At 40.6% G+C, this 15,444-nt stretch overlaps 1 protein-coding gene across 2 annotated transcripts; it reads left to right on the top strand.

Moving 5' to 3' along the window:
• The first annotated feature begins 2,986 nt into the window (after positions 1–2,986).
• Positions 2,987–13,936, top strand: LOC133490587 (zinc finger protein 260-like). Of its 2 annotated transcripts, none has more exons than XM_061800849.1 (4): positions 2,987–3,495; positions 5,016–5,098; positions 5,352–5,460; positions 11,904–13,936. In XM_061800849.1, exons 1-4 carry the CDS (start codon positions 3,369–3,371, stop codon positions 13,388–13,390), a joined length of 1,806 nt encoding a protein of 601 aa, XP_061656833.1. In that variant the 5' UTR covers positions 2,987–3,368; the 3' UTR covers positions 13,391–13,936. The 2 variants fall into 2 exon arrangements, 1 of the variants encoding a protein (XP_061656833.1); XR_009792250.1 differs by lacking the exon at positions 11,904–13,936 and adding an exon at positions 5,566–6,075 and having other exon boundaries at positions 2,998–3,495.
• The last annotated feature ends 1,508 nt before the right edge of the window (positions 13,937–15,444 follow it).

Genomic DNA, 15,444 nt, shown 5'->3' with positions numbered 1-15,444 from the left:
GAAGAATCGTGACGCCCAAAATGTTATGTCATTCATGAATACATGTATCTTGGCTGGGAATCGAGTAGATTCAGTTGTGAGAGAGACAAAACTGTGGTCATATAACTGAAACACTCGCTTTTTTAGATACAGGGGGACAAGGTCATGTGGCCAAAAAATGTCCTCTCCCTGTTAGCACACATGCTGGTCATGTTTCAATCCAGCCAGTGGTCAATGGTTCTCTCCAGATTCTCAACGCTAGAAGTCTGATCAGCTGTCATGTAAGCATGATAATTGAATGATTCTCGACTATGGCTCAGGAAGATAAAACTATACTTAGAACACAACGCAACGCCCCAATCGATCACACACTGAAAGACTCACTTTTTAGATCGGCTAAACTGATACGAGACAGCCACAGCTGTCGTTATTTGGTTGATAACTGCTCAGTTTTCTCGCACTGGTTCTTGATCACAGCTGGAAGTCGAAAGAGGCTTAGCAACGGCCACTTTACCGATAACCGATAACATAGCAGTGCACACCCATTCATACGCCTTTCTGAAGTGATTTCTGCATAGTTACGTTTTTTTCACTCAGATTCACCCATCCAAAATGGCGACCGTTTCCTAAACCGGAACTTGTGTGACGTCAGACAAAAAGAGGCTACTTCCCGAATAGAGCGTCCGGTAGTTGACTTTGTAGCCTGTTCTCGTCTTTTGCTCCACAAAACTCCCCCTCGTACTCCACCGTCCTTTTTGCACATATCCGCATACGACAACAAAAATACTATGTTCACACTTTATCGCTGCTGTTTGTTGATCGCAAATGAGTCCCTTTGAGCTAAGCGAATCTAAGCTAGTCCGAGAAGCTTCAACGTCCACCGACGAGTTTAACCACACGCAAAGAACGGACAAGTGACGCTTTAGCTCAGTAAAGTGGAGACTCGAGTATTTTCAGGATTTAGGAAGAATAATATAGTGAAGCTCGAGTAGATGTTTCGCCCCCCCCCCAAAAAAAAAAAAAAAAAAAAGTCCAGGTACAGGTGCAGCGAACAACGTATAGCAACATCCCCTTTTTCTTTTTTATATAGACTGTTTTCGACCGACGTCACACACCTTCCGGTTTAGGAAGCGGTAGCCATTTTGGATGGGTGAGTTCGAGTAAACTAACTGTAGTAAAGCAGAAATCATTTCAGAAAGGCGTATGAATGGGGGTGCACTGCTATGTTATCGGTTGCTCAAACGAAAGCGGCCGTTGTAAAGCGTCTTTCTTTCGACTGCCAGCTGTGATCAAGAACCACTGCGAGGAAACTGAGCAGTTATCAACCAAACGGTGACAATTGTGGGTGGCTGTCTCGTATCAGCAGAGCCGATGTAACAGCGAAATCATTCCCTTACGGAGCATTTGTTCTTGGTAGGTATTGGATAGAATTTCACACCTACATAGCAATAACTAAGTTCTGTGGAGGAGAAGTATTCTTTAAGCCCAAGGGCCTACATAATAGTCGTGTGTGAATGCAATGCATATCTCTCAAAATCTGTATTTTCTGTCAGCCCACGAAAGAAACTAAAACTGAACTGAATCCCCCCCCCAGTACTCTATAATGAATCCATCTTAATCTTTATTTCATCGTTTCACATACTGTTTGCACTTGCTTTTATCATCCCTCCACAGTGATCGTTTTGTGCATGTTTGCAAAAACAAAATAATAACAATCTACACCTCTTTCAACAACGCTGACTGTAATTACGCAAATTAATACTTTTGACAGCATTCACTCATAAATTAAGTAGCCTCAGCCTACATATTTAAATTGCATTGTGTGGTACACTAACCTTAGCAGTGTGGAGGTCACGCGGTCGAAAACCTGTTTTAACCGCGGTTTCCAAACTGCATTACTGCCACCAATCTGTATCACCAGTGAATTTCTTGCTTTATAATATTATGACATCTCTTCTCTTTGTAATATACCTTTTAAAAAATTAAATTCCTTACCTCAGTATGATCAGCAAAGATGGAAACACCAGGTTCAAATCAAATTCTAATGAAATTATTGACAAAACACACAAAAACCTTTCAATCAGTGGCTGCAGTGTGGGGTGCACAGTAGAGCAACTGGTTACAGCGTCTGCCTAACAGTTCTGAGGACTAGGGTTCAAATCCGGGTGTCTGAGGGGAGTTTCCATGTTCTTCCTGTGCCTGTGTGGGTTTTCTCTGGCCACTAACTTTTCCTCCCACATCCCAAAAACATACATGGTAGGTTCATTGACGACTCAAAATTGCCTATCGGTGTGAATATGAGCATGAATGATTGTTTATGTGAAGAGTTCAGATGCAAAAGCAGATATATCCATTTTTGTTGTTTCTGTAGATTATTTGATTTCTATAATATATATAATGATATTACATTTCTATAATATATATATAAATATTTATATAATATATAAATCAAAGAATCTACAGAAGCAACAAAAATAGATATATTTGCTTCTGCGCCTGAACTCTTCATGTGTACCCTGCGTTTGTCTGGCAGCCAGCTCAGTGTGTACCCCGCCTCCTGCCCGAAGATAGCTGTGAACAGCTTTAGCATTTGTGCTACCCTTGTGAGGATAAGCGGTTCAGAAAATGGATTGATGGATGAATAGGTTGCAGTTTCCCTGAAAGAAGAAATTCTGCGAACTAAAGTCAAGGGACTATTGTGCCTGCAACACGGTGCTTTATGTCTTGAGGTAAACAAAAAATACTTCAAACGATATGAAAAAAATACTTTTTAGTTTTATTTAGAAGAAAAAAAATTGCTGTGTAAAAAAAATTTGTAATATTGACCTTGTATTATAATTATATTGTATTGTAATTAATAATATAAAGAGTATTGTGAATGATAAAGTTCCTTACCGATCATGAAACTTGCTCAGGACTAACTTTGCTAAAGGTGACATCGCGGTACTTTTCCTGGACAATTTTTAAAATTTAGACGACATATCCTTCAAGTACTTCCGGTTCATCCTGCTCAGGTGCGGCACTTGAGTAAAGTTCCTAAGTAAAAACGAGAATACGAAACGGGGCGTAGTTCTTTTTTTCGTGCGTTGCACATGCGCTTTGATCACGTAACAGCCATGTTTGCCTGGACACGCTTCATTAAATCTTTCTGAATTAGCAACTAACGGACAGTGTCCTCGACGCAATGCGTCCATCACTATTTCCCAAACTAAAGCACAATTAATTCAATATTCGTATCCGGTTAAGTTCTTCTCGGTGGACTTTGAAGGTTTGCGGCCTGCCGTAGCCTAGCCTAGCCTAGCCTGCTAACAAAGAGCCACCTTTGCGATCACTATTTTGCTGAGTAGAGCTCATGTTTGAGCGGAAAGTGTTGTGGTTGTCTTGAGAAAATGTGTGCAAGAAGGACAGCAGAGTACGAGGAGGATTTTTGTGGACCAACAGATGAGAACGGTCCACAACGTCACCAACTGGACGCTGGTTGCGGGCTTCAGCCACCAGTCGAGTTACACAGTGCAGGTTTGGTCAATTCTCTCTCACATTTTTTGTGTTTCTTTACGGTCACCGTATTACATTACGTTTAATTATCACGTATTATGCGGTATTGAGATCGTGTGATAAAATCACGTGATTTTTGTTTACGTCGCCTTATTGCTGGTGTGACGATCTGAACGGTCCCCCGTGCTGAAAAATCTTGTGATTAATGCGCATTCGTTACTAACAGAGCAGTTCTTGGGACTTAAAAGACGCGTGCTGGGAAATCCCTCTGTCTCATAGTTCCCCTTCTTCTACATAGTTAGCTGACGTATGTTATATCATTCTTTATGCGAGTGTAGCAGGAACCCTAACCTTAATATATGCGCATGTGCGTTCATCACAAGAAGATTTTTCAGCACGGGGATCGTTCAGGCCGTCACACGGGTTAAACAAAGCATTATTGAAAGTTAATTCCATTTAGACGAAACAAAACTTTGTCTTATAGCACGACGCCCAGAGTTTTGTCCGATATCGTTAAACATTTAGAAGATGATAATAAACGAAGGTACGTGGAAAAATGAGTGACACTTGGCATCGAGGATTCATACTTAATCCCGAAGTTGATGTTCTCGCCTATAAGAAATTAGACTGTTAATTCGCTTCACTATCTTGGACAATTGGATTTACACATGTATCTGGTGAAAAGTCGTTGATTTGCACAGAAGAGTTTGAAAGCGTATAAACGTCTGGACGCATACAAATACTTAGTTGCTGGATCTGTTCTCAATCACGAATAAATCCTACATAGTGTTGGATCTACTCAGATTTTTTTCAATATAATTACCAATATTTAAATAATTGACCCCTGGTTTTACACAAACTCCCAATCATTAACTATAATTGTTAAAAAAAAAAAAAATTAGGACAAGGAGTCGTCGCCTCCATACATAGCTAAGTTTCCAATTACTGGTAGTACCCGTCATGACTTGCAACGGCCGCCATCTTCTGTGTCATAGAGGTTAGCGAACATGGGTGAAAGGTGAAATGTGAAGTTTTTTTTCTATCCTTAATTAATCCGATTGGTGCAAGAGTTATGATGTCGTGCAAAGCAAATGCAAACACAGTGGACAAAAACACATGATGCTTTAAGCAGAGCCAGTTACTTGGAGAAATTGAAGGACTTTGGGGACAAAGATCCATATGAATTTCAGGCAAGTGACTGGAGTGACGATGTGGAAGGCTACCCTGACAATACATATCACGATATCTTTAATTATCTCATGAATTCTGTGAGGGCATATACCCTTGATGAACTAACGGCTTACAGGTCTCTACAAGCCTGCAATTACTTTATAAGTGGCTGGGTTCAACATGTACGGCAGCGTGTGATCGGTGATAAGTGTGTAATGGCAGCTCGAGTAAGACATTCTCAGAGGTCTACTGATCCACTACTACATCCCTGGATCATATCCCAAAAAATGGCTGCATTATCTACGGTCATTCTACCTGTGTGGCTGGTCTTGGAGAAGTGTGTTCACACGTGGCTGACCTTCTTTTTGCAGTTGAGGCTTCAGTAAAATTATGGGATAGCAAGACAGTTACAGAAGAGAAGTCTTACTGGTTACTGCCCTCTTCAGTTAAAAATGTAAGTCGATTTTTTTTTTTTTTTTTCTTCCCCTCTTGAAGAATTCTGTCATACCTTTGCATAGAATACATAATTTATTCATTCCTTGTTGTTTCAAGTATTTAATTGAAAACAGCTTACTTTTGACAAGGTACCAAAAATACTTTTTAAAAAGTTACACACAGCTGTAGGATTAACATCTTGTGGATGATTTATTCTGATTTTAAAATATTCACGTTATTATATTTCTTATATCTGCATGTATTTTTAACAGGTACAATATAAAATGGTTCAAGACATTGACTTCACCTCTGCAAAGATGACAAAGAAGAAACTGGACAAGGCACTTTTGACAGGCGAAACCCCTTCTCCCACAAAACGACGTAAGCTACCGAATGTGGAAGAACCATCCGATGCTGAAATTTCATCTTTTTTCAAGAATCTTAAATCTGGAGGAACCAAACCAGTATTGCTATCCCTTGTACCAGAGTATGCCAAAGACTACAGACCAACAGGCCTGGATAAACGTTATCCTAAAGGATCCGGACGAAAAGGGCTTGCTTTGCTGACAAATGCTTCACTTGGTTCTGACACACAAGATAGCGGACAAGGGAATCCTGGTACTGTGGCAACCTCATCGGAAATCTATGTATTCTCGAAACAAATGAGTTTTTCTTCGGCGTGACTACGAAAGGCTCCAGGCTAATGCTAGTCCCGCAACAGGATCCTTTAGTGACGTCAGAGGTCAGCCACACGACAGGAGGGTTTTTTAAGACACGGAAAACTTGGTCACAGTTCGCGGACTTCAATTTATAAACACATTTTTCGGTAAAAACATTAAAAAGGTTATGCATTTTATGGTACAGTTGAACATATATTTTAGATTTAGATAAGATATTTTGCGTTAGAAATTCCACATTCCATACACATTAAACAGTGTTAATTTATGACTGTAATATGTGTTCATAACAGTATTAATAAAATGTTTTGGCATTGTTGACCATTTATTTGAGTTGGTTGAGGGATTCTGTTCTGACAATTGCAGGGACCAGGAGAAGCATGTCTGTGGCCTGTCCCAAGATATACTGTATCTTACCGCTGCATCAGTACATGTAATAATTGTTGTACAGACGTTTTTTTTTTATAAAACAATACAAATACAAACAATGAAAGTACAAAACTAGAAAAAATAGAAATACAGATAATTCCCAATATTTTGAGCTCATGGATAGCAGCAAATTGGTGGTGTGCATTGTACATTGGTAGAAGGGTTTTCTTTCTTTTTTTTTTTTTTTTTCTTTAGGTCAACTTTGGGGGTGCGCATTATACTTCAGGACTCATTATGTGCAAGAAATTATGGTATGTTTTGCCAGAGGAAGTGTAAAACACAACTGAGTCACTATTAATAATTTCTTTTGTCCAACCTTGATAATTACCTTAATTTCTAAAAACTATAATAGACACAGTGGCACAATTGGATAGAGTGCTGGTCTCAGTTCTGAGGACCGCCTGTGTGGAGTTCGTATGTTCTCTCCGTGCCTGCCTTTTCTCCGGACACTCCGGTTTCCTCCCACATCCCAAAACATGCGTTAATTGGACAATCTAAATTGCCCCTAGGTTTGATTGGGAGTGCAAATGTGTCTATGTGCTGGCAAACCAGTTCAGGGTGTAATCCGCCTCCCACCCGATGATAACTAGGATAGGCTACGGCACTCCCGCGACCCTTGTGTGGATAAGTGGGTCAGAAAATGGATAGATGAATGAAACTATAATGTTTTTTGATTATATAGGAAAACACATCATGGATAAAGTGGCGGAGGGACATATGTACTTATTTCTCTAATGTTTTGACCTCTAACAGGGTTTGATCTTTGGTTTCATTCTAGAATAGGGTATTTTTTTATGTATGAATGTTTGAACTTTGAGTGTTTAACCAATACAACGATAAAGAATATGAACAAACATAGATACATCTGAGAAAATGTTAAAACCTGTCTGAGAAGTTTATAAAGTGTGTGGTTAGGGCTTTAACAGCCTTAAAACATTTAAGAAATGGGAATACACTTCATTCTGCTTTTCTCCACGCAATCTGTTAGAATTAAAGCTGAAAAGTTCTCTCTCTCTCTCATCAAACCAGTCTTACAGTGAAGAAAATAAGTATTTGAACACCCTGCTAGATTGCAAGTTCTCCCACTTAGAAATGGAGAGGCCTGAAATTTTCATCGTAGGTGCATGTCCGCTATGAGAGAGAGAATAAAAAAGAAAAATCCATAAAACACAATGTATGATTTTTTTAAAATATTTATGCAGCTGCAAATAAGTATTTGAACACCTGTCTATCAGCTAGAATTCTGACCCTCAAAGACCTGTTAGTCCGCCTTTAAAAGTCCACCTCCACTCCATGTATTATCCTGAATCAGATGCACCTGTGTGAGGTAGTTGCATAAAGACACCTGTCCACCCCATATAATCAATAAGACTCAAACTTGTAACATAGGAAAGACCAAAGAGCTGTCCAAAGACACCAGAGACAAATTTGTACAACTCCACGCGGCCGGTAAGGGCTACTGAGAAATTGCCAAGCAGCTTGGTGAAAAAAGGTCCACTGTTGGCGCAATCATTAGAAAATGGAAGTCAATCTCAATCGGAGTGGAGCCCCATGGAAGATGTCACCTCGTGGGGTCTCAATGATCCTTCGAAAGGTGAGGAATCAGCCCAGGACTACGAAACAGGACTTGGTCAATGACCTCAAAAGAGCTGGGACCACCGTCTCCAAGGGGACTGTTGGTAATACACTTAGACGTCATGGTTTGAAATCATGCATGGCACGGAACGTTCCTGTGCTTAAATCAGCATATGTCAAGGCCTGACCATTTGGATGATACAGAGGAGTCATTGGAGAAAGTTTTGTGAGATCAAAATGGAACTTTTTAGTCATAATTCCACTAACCATGTTTGGAGGAAGATGAATGATGAGTTCCATCCCAAGAACACCATCCCTACTGTGAATCATGGGGGTGGTAGCATCACGCTTTTGGGCCATTTTTCTGCACATAGGACAGGACGACTGCACTGTATTAAGGAGAGGATGACCACGGTCATGTATTGTGAGATTTTGGGGAACAACCTCTTTCTCTCAGGCAGAGCATTGAAGATGGGTCGTGGCTAGGTCATTCAACATGACAATGACCTGAAGCACACGGCCAGGAAAACCAAGGAGTGGCTCTGTAAGAAGCATATCGAGGTTCTGGCGTGGCCGAGCCAGTCTCCAGACGTAAACCCAATAGAAAATCTTTGGAGAGAGCTGAAACTCTGTGTTTCTCAGCCACAGCCCAGAAACCTGTCTGATCTAGAGAAGATCTGTGTAGAGTAGTGGGCCAAATTGCCTCTTGCAGTGTGTGCAAACTTGGTGAACAACTACAGGAAATGTTTGACATCTGTAATTGCAAACAAAGGCTACTGTACCAAGTATTAACATTGTTTTACACAGGTGTTCAAATACTTATTTGCAGCTGTATCACACATTTTTTTAAAAAAATCATACATTGTGATTTCTGGATTTGTCTTTATTATCTCCGTCACAGTGGACATGCACCTACGATGAAAATTTCAGACCCCTCCATGATTTCTAAGTGGGAGAACTTGCAATATAACAGGGTGTTCAAATACTTATTTTTTTCACTGTATGTTGGTTTCCAACCACACCATCTGTCTACTAACATGGACTGTGCTGACACTTTGCCCCCATCGGGGAGCACGTGGTTCAAAGGGGAGCGTCTTATCTAGTGTCAATGCACTTGACTTCCGTTTTTCCCAGCACTTTTACAGCATGCCAGCACTAACTTTTAAGATTTTAAAGGTGACATGACAAAAAATGTACTCATTGTCAGGTATTTCATAAAAGGACAATCATTCTTCTTCTGCATGAGCACAACTATACATATCACCAGTCATACATATTTGTTCAGTTCTCTGTTGCTAATGGTAAATGCTAAAATGTTTTGTGATTTGACTGATTTATTGATTACAAGCAGATGTAGCTGAAATGACCAGGCAGGGTAGTTAAATGGCCTTACACAATCAGGATTTTGGGACCAATCAGCCACTTTAAAAACCAATAACTGATCCCCAATCTGATCACAAGATAGAGCAAGGGATCCATTTAAATGGCCTGTTCATTTACTGTATATGCTTGTGGAGTTAATTCTCAACATATATATTTACAATAAAAATGTATCTTTGTTCATCTATTTATGCCAATGAGGCATAGCGACAGACAAATGAATGTTCTTCTATTAGATGGCAGTGAGTATATACACCAACTAATGTATCTCATTTTTGTGACATTTCTGTTTGTTGGTGTGCCGGGAGATTTTTCAATTGTAAAGTATTTGGCTTGGCTCCACAAAAGTTGGAAATCACTGCTCTGGTTAGATAATGTATTCAGCAGAATGGGAGCATCTTTACACACAACCATTGGCGTTAGCACTGGCTTGCTAGGCTACGTTACATTTTGTCCTTTCCTGAGAACCAGTTACCACCAACACACCGCTCCATTTTTTTGGTTATAATACAGTCGTCGTGATCCACTTCAATTGTCATCCCCCAGTAACGAGTGTATCCGGTCGCATTTGAGTTGACAAGATAAAGCCCACAGATTGTAAAAAAACGGGATACGTAAACTGTGGTTAAATGTATATTACTTTAAATAGAAAATAAATGATCTTCTGGACTTTTAAAAAAAGGAGAAATCCCCCATTTACTATTTGTCTGTCTGTCTATGCATTCTATAACAATAAACAGACACATAATTATGTATATTCCTGGAAAAAAAAAGTTGTTGTTTTTAATACATTGTCAAGGTATTTGATTGAGATTTGGACATCATTTGGGACAATCTGGTGCCTACAGGCACTACAGTGGGAACTCTTGGTCTTGAGCCCTGCCAGTCTATTTTGGGGAAATTTTTTTGCGGACATCTTTTGTAAGACCAGAACTATGGAACAAGTGTCAATGTTCACAGTGTTGGTCCTTCCTTTAAACAAACCATGGTAGCTAGAGAAGACATGCACACTCATGAATTTCCTTTGAGTCCACATGAAATATAAAGCATAAAGTGCACATGATGGGATAGAAAGGATTCCGACATCGAGACGATAATTTTTGATGCGGGTCAATGATGTGACATTGTTTAATTGCTGTCTCAATTTTGAGTGGTGACTGTCATAATTTGTACTGGCCCCTTATATTAATAAGATGTTAAGTTTTAGTGATTGAGTTGCATTTAGCATTTTTATTCTGTCTTATTTAAGCCCCCTTTAAGAAATTATTTGTACATTTGCATTCACGGCAATGACAGCGTACGAACCTCACTAGAATGACTGGGTTGCACGTGATGTCACACTTGTTCATCCGGGTACTTGACCGCCATTGTTACAAACAGTCAGCTGTCCATGCTCATCATGCCAGATTTTTGTCGCGTCTATGGATGTGGAAATTGCGGAAAGAGACATTGGAAAGCGATTTTTTTTCGTGTTCCAAAGATTAGATTCCAGGAAGGAGAAGATACAATGGAGTTATGGAAAAAACGCCAAGAAAAGTGGCTTGCAAATATACGACGTAGAGAGCTGAAGAAAACTCAAGTACACAAGGCAAGTGGTTATTTGAAAGACTCTTCTGATCATTTTTTAAGCGGTAAGCATGTGTATTTCTAGTGTCCAGATATTCTACTTCAGGGAGGTCTTTCAGATCCTTTGAAAGTACATCGTTGTGGAGAGTATACGGATCGATATCTTCACAGAGTTTGATCTTCTGCACATATCTTCCACATATCTCGCTTTGGTGACATCATTGAGTGAATTAAAGTAGGCAGAAAACTTCCACCGCTCACTGCTTACACATGGGTCCGTGGACGTTGCCATGGTGATGTCATCTGCAATGCCTAGCTTGTCTGTAGAAATGGCAGCGATTATCACATGATTGCAACCCAAGGATATATTACTGTGGAAACTGAGTTCAAACTACTCAGGCGTCATACAAATTGGAATTTGTCCCAAAAAAATCATTGTAAAAAAATGCCTTGGTGTTTGACTCAATTCTCTGATTCTCTACACCCAAGCAAAGATGAACTCATGTTGAACCCGTAGCCGAGCGATGACGAACGCACACCACACAGGGCGGTACCGAGCCAATCACTGCCCACTTCGAGTTAGTCAGGCTGTCATTGTGGGAGCACGCAGAACCACGATTGCTTCTCAAGATGTTTTTTTTTCCTGTATATTCTTTGCTATGGCCACAAACAAAGACAGTGGTGCTACCAGCACAAAGGAAGAAGGAAAGTTGTGCATTTAAGGAAGGAGATAGTCGCTAAGTATGAAAATGGGGTGCACGTTTTTGACAACTCTTGCTTACTAGCATCTAATGACGAAGTCAACTATTTCATCCGTCCTAAAGAGTAACAATGTAATAAATGCCTGGACTGTTTGCCAGATAATTGCCAACACTAAAAATGTACTTTTAGGCCATTTGCAGCCGGCAAAAATTTTCTGTGACATAGAAATTTGGACTGTCGTGAGCGGGCCAGTGTCTGTGCATAATTGGTGGCCCAACACAGCACCGTAGTGACCCCTGGCCACCTTTAAAAGCTAACGCCCAATAAAATTACTTTGGGTGCCAACGTCTCATTTTTCAAAACATTTTCCCCACCTTGTGCATTGTTCTGTGATTCTCATTTTTTCCTTAATGAGATCTCTGGTGGGCCAGAGGAGGTTGCAGAATTAACAAATGACATTTGGCCCATATGTGTTTGTCTCTTTGTTCCTTGCAGACATCAATGAAGATCTTCTGGAGCAACAGGAGCCAGAGTCTTCTCACATTCAAGACTATGAAGAATTGGAGCCTCCCCACATCAAAGAAGAGGAAGAATTCCCTCACATTCAAGAGGATAAAAAATTGCAACCTCCCCACATCAAAGAAGAGGAGGAAGAATTCCCTCACATTCAAGAGGATGAAGAACTACAGCCTCCCCACATCAAAGAAGAGGAAGAATTCCCTCACATTCAAGAGGATAAAAAATTGCAACCTCCCCACATCAAAGAAGAGGAGGAAGAATTCCCTCACAATCAAAACGACGGAGAACTAGAGCCTCCCTTCATCAAAGAAGAGGAAGAATTCCCCCACATTGAAGAGGATAAAGAATTGGAGCCTCCTCACATCAAGGAGGAGGAGGAAGAATTTCCTCACAATCAAGAAGAGCAAGAATTCCCTCACATTCAAGAGGATAAAGAATTGGAGCCTCGTCACATCAAAGAAGAGGAGGAAGAATTCCCTCACATTCAAGAGGATGACGAACTGGATCCTCCCCACGTCAAAGAAGAGGAGAAAGAATTCCTGCACATGGAAGAGGAAGATATCACAGTTCTAGTGGCAAGTGTCCCTGTGATTAGTGAAGATCAAGCTATAGGTGAAAGTGAGGAGAACAGAGGGGTGGAGGCTTCGGGCAGCAGCCAGGAGGAGGATGATGAACAGTCTGAATGTCATAAGAGAAGTCACAATGACAACAAACAATGGAAATGCTCTCAGTGTGGAAAAACCTTTGACTATAAGAGTCGTTTGAAAAGTCATATGATTAGCCACACTGGGGAGAAGCCTTTTGCATGTTCAGTTTGTGGTCAAAGATTCTCTGAAAAGGGAAACCTGGGGAGACACACAAGAACACACACTGGAGAAAAACCATTTTCCTGCTCAACTTGCGGTAAGAGATTCACTCAAAAGGGACCGTTAATATTTCACACAAGAACACACACTGGAGAGAAACCTTATGTCTGCTCATTTTGTGGACGAAAATTCTCCCATAGGGATTACTTAATTCGTCACTCGAGAACCCACACTGGGGAGAAACCTTTTGTGTGCTCAGTATGTGGGCAAAGATTCTCTGATAATGGAACTCTGACTAAACACACAATAATGCACACTGGAGAGAAACCCTTTGCCTGCTCAGTTTGCGGTCAAAGATTCTCTCTTAAAATGAACTTGAGAAGTCACATGGGAACCCACACTGGTGAGAAACCCTTTGTCTGCATAGTGTGCGGACAAAGATTCTCTCGCAAATACGCTTTGACTACTCACACAAGACGACACACTGGAGAAAAGCCCTTTGCCTGCTCAGTTTGCAGCCAAGGATTCTCTCGTAGACACATGTTGACAACACACACTAGAACACACACTGGTGAGAAACCTTTTTCGTGCTTGGTTTGTGGTCAGAAATTTGCTCAAAAAGGTAACTTGATAAGTCACACGAGAACCCACACTTGAGAGAAACCTTATGCCTGATTAGATTGTGATGAAAGATTCTATCAGAAGGGTAAGGTTGAGACACAAGTGTGTTGGTGTCAAAAGATGTCTTAAATGAAATCGAGCTATATGAGCTCATTGAATTGATTCCAACTGGGCTATTTTGGTTGTCTTGGAAACAACTACACCTTTCATCGCAGCAGATTTTCATTAGTTCATGAACCTCTTACCTGCGCGGTCTTCATCAGTTCATTCAGAAAGGCAAGATAGGACAGCTGTAACCTTGAATTTCCAACTGTCATTGTCATGTAAGACACTCGGAACAATCCAGTTGTTTAATGCGCTGAGAACGAAATGACTTGGATAAAATGAGAGTATCCACAGCCATAGATATTTAATATTGAAAGAAACAACAGTGACACTTGATTTCGTATTCTAGCACTTTTGTTTTTTTTTAATATATTCTATGTACTTTCTTGAACGTCTCTTGGGGCCAAATGTTTACAGCACTTGTACAGTATGGATAATGTAAAACAATAGAAAGAATGTAAGGAAATAAACGGCTGAAGGTGCAAGATGACTGTGACTCTGACTTGTACATACACCTTAATTAATACTTTAATTACTCAATTTTGTTTAGCACTTCACTTGAGGAAAGTTGTATCTTAACGTTTGCTTCTGGCTTATAAATTTTGGTTCACATTACAAAGTTAAAAATGGATCAAGCGGAGGATAGACTTGATGATGTCCAGAAGTGGGAAAAGTACTGTAGTCACACTCACTGACATAGGACAGACACTGTAAAAAAAAATGAAAAATACAAAGAAAAAAAAAGAATAGGAGCATTTGCCTAACGTCACAGTGATGCAGTTTTGTTTGTGGAAATAACATTGAGTGGCAATAGAGTTCCACTCGGCTTTCATCATCATAAACCTAATTTTCATGTTTTTTTTTTTTTAATCACAGTATGCAAGTTTGGGCCAGGATACGAAAGAGGGAGAAATGGCAAGCGTGAATGACCAGGAAGTGGCAATGATTAGTAAGGGGGAAGTTAGAAAAAGCCCTGAACAGAATGGAAAAATGGAAAGACAGTTCGTCCCAATGACATACCCGTTGAGGTATGGAAACAATTTGGAGAGATGGCTGTGGAGTTTTTGACCAACTTATTCAACAGAATACTAGCGGACGAGAAGATGCCAGAAGAATCGAGGAAAAGTGTGGTAGTCCCCATTTTAAAGAACAAAGGCGATGTTCAGAGCTGTGGAAACTATAGAGGAATAAAGATGATGAGCCACACAATGAAGTTACGGGAAAGAGTAATGGAGGCTAGACTCAGGACAGAAGTAAATATCTGCGAGCAACAGTATGGTTTCATGCCTAGAAAGAGTACCACAGATGCATTATTTGCCTTGAGGATGCTAGTGGAAAAGTACAGAGAAGGTCAGAAGGAGCTACATTGTGTCTTTGTGGATCTAGAGAAAGCCTATGACAGAGTACCAAGAGAGGAACTGTGGTACTGCATGCCCAAGTCTGGTGTGGTGGAGAAATATGTTAGAATAGTACAGGACATGTATGAGGGCAGCAGAACAGCGGTGAGATGTGCTGTTGGTATGTCGGAAGAATTTAAGGTGGTGTGACTGCATCAGGGTTCCGCGCTGAGTCCCTTCCTGTTTGCGGTAGTAATAGGCTGGCAAATGAGGTTACACTGGATTCCCCTTGGATCAAGGTGTTTGCAGATGATATTGTGATCTGCACTGAAAGCAGGGAACAGGCAGAGGAACAGTTAGAAAGATGGAGGTATACATTGGAAAGGAGAGGAATGAAGATTAGCCGAAGTTAAACAGAATATATGTGCATGAATGTGAGGGTCGGAGGAGGAGGAGAGATAGCAAGGGTGGATGACTTCAAATACTTGGGGTCAACAATACAGAGCAATGCAGAGTGTGGTAAGGAAGTGAAAAAACGGGTCCAAGCAGGTTGGAAGAGCTGGGGGAAGGTGTCTGGTGTGTTATGTGACAGAAGAGTCTCTGCTAGGATGAAGGGCAAAGTTTACAAAACAGTAGTGAGGCTGGCCA

This window comes from Syngnathoides biaculeatus, chromosome 17, assembly GCF_019802595.1.
Source record: "Syngnathoides biaculeatus isolate LvHL_M chromosome 17, ASM1980259v1, whole genome shotgun sequence".
NCBI lineage: Eukaryota > Metazoa > Chordata > Actinopteri > Syngnathiformes > Syngnathidae > Syngnathoides > Syngnathoides biaculeatus.
This window is presented reverse-complemented; position numbering and strand designations above follow the sequence as displayed.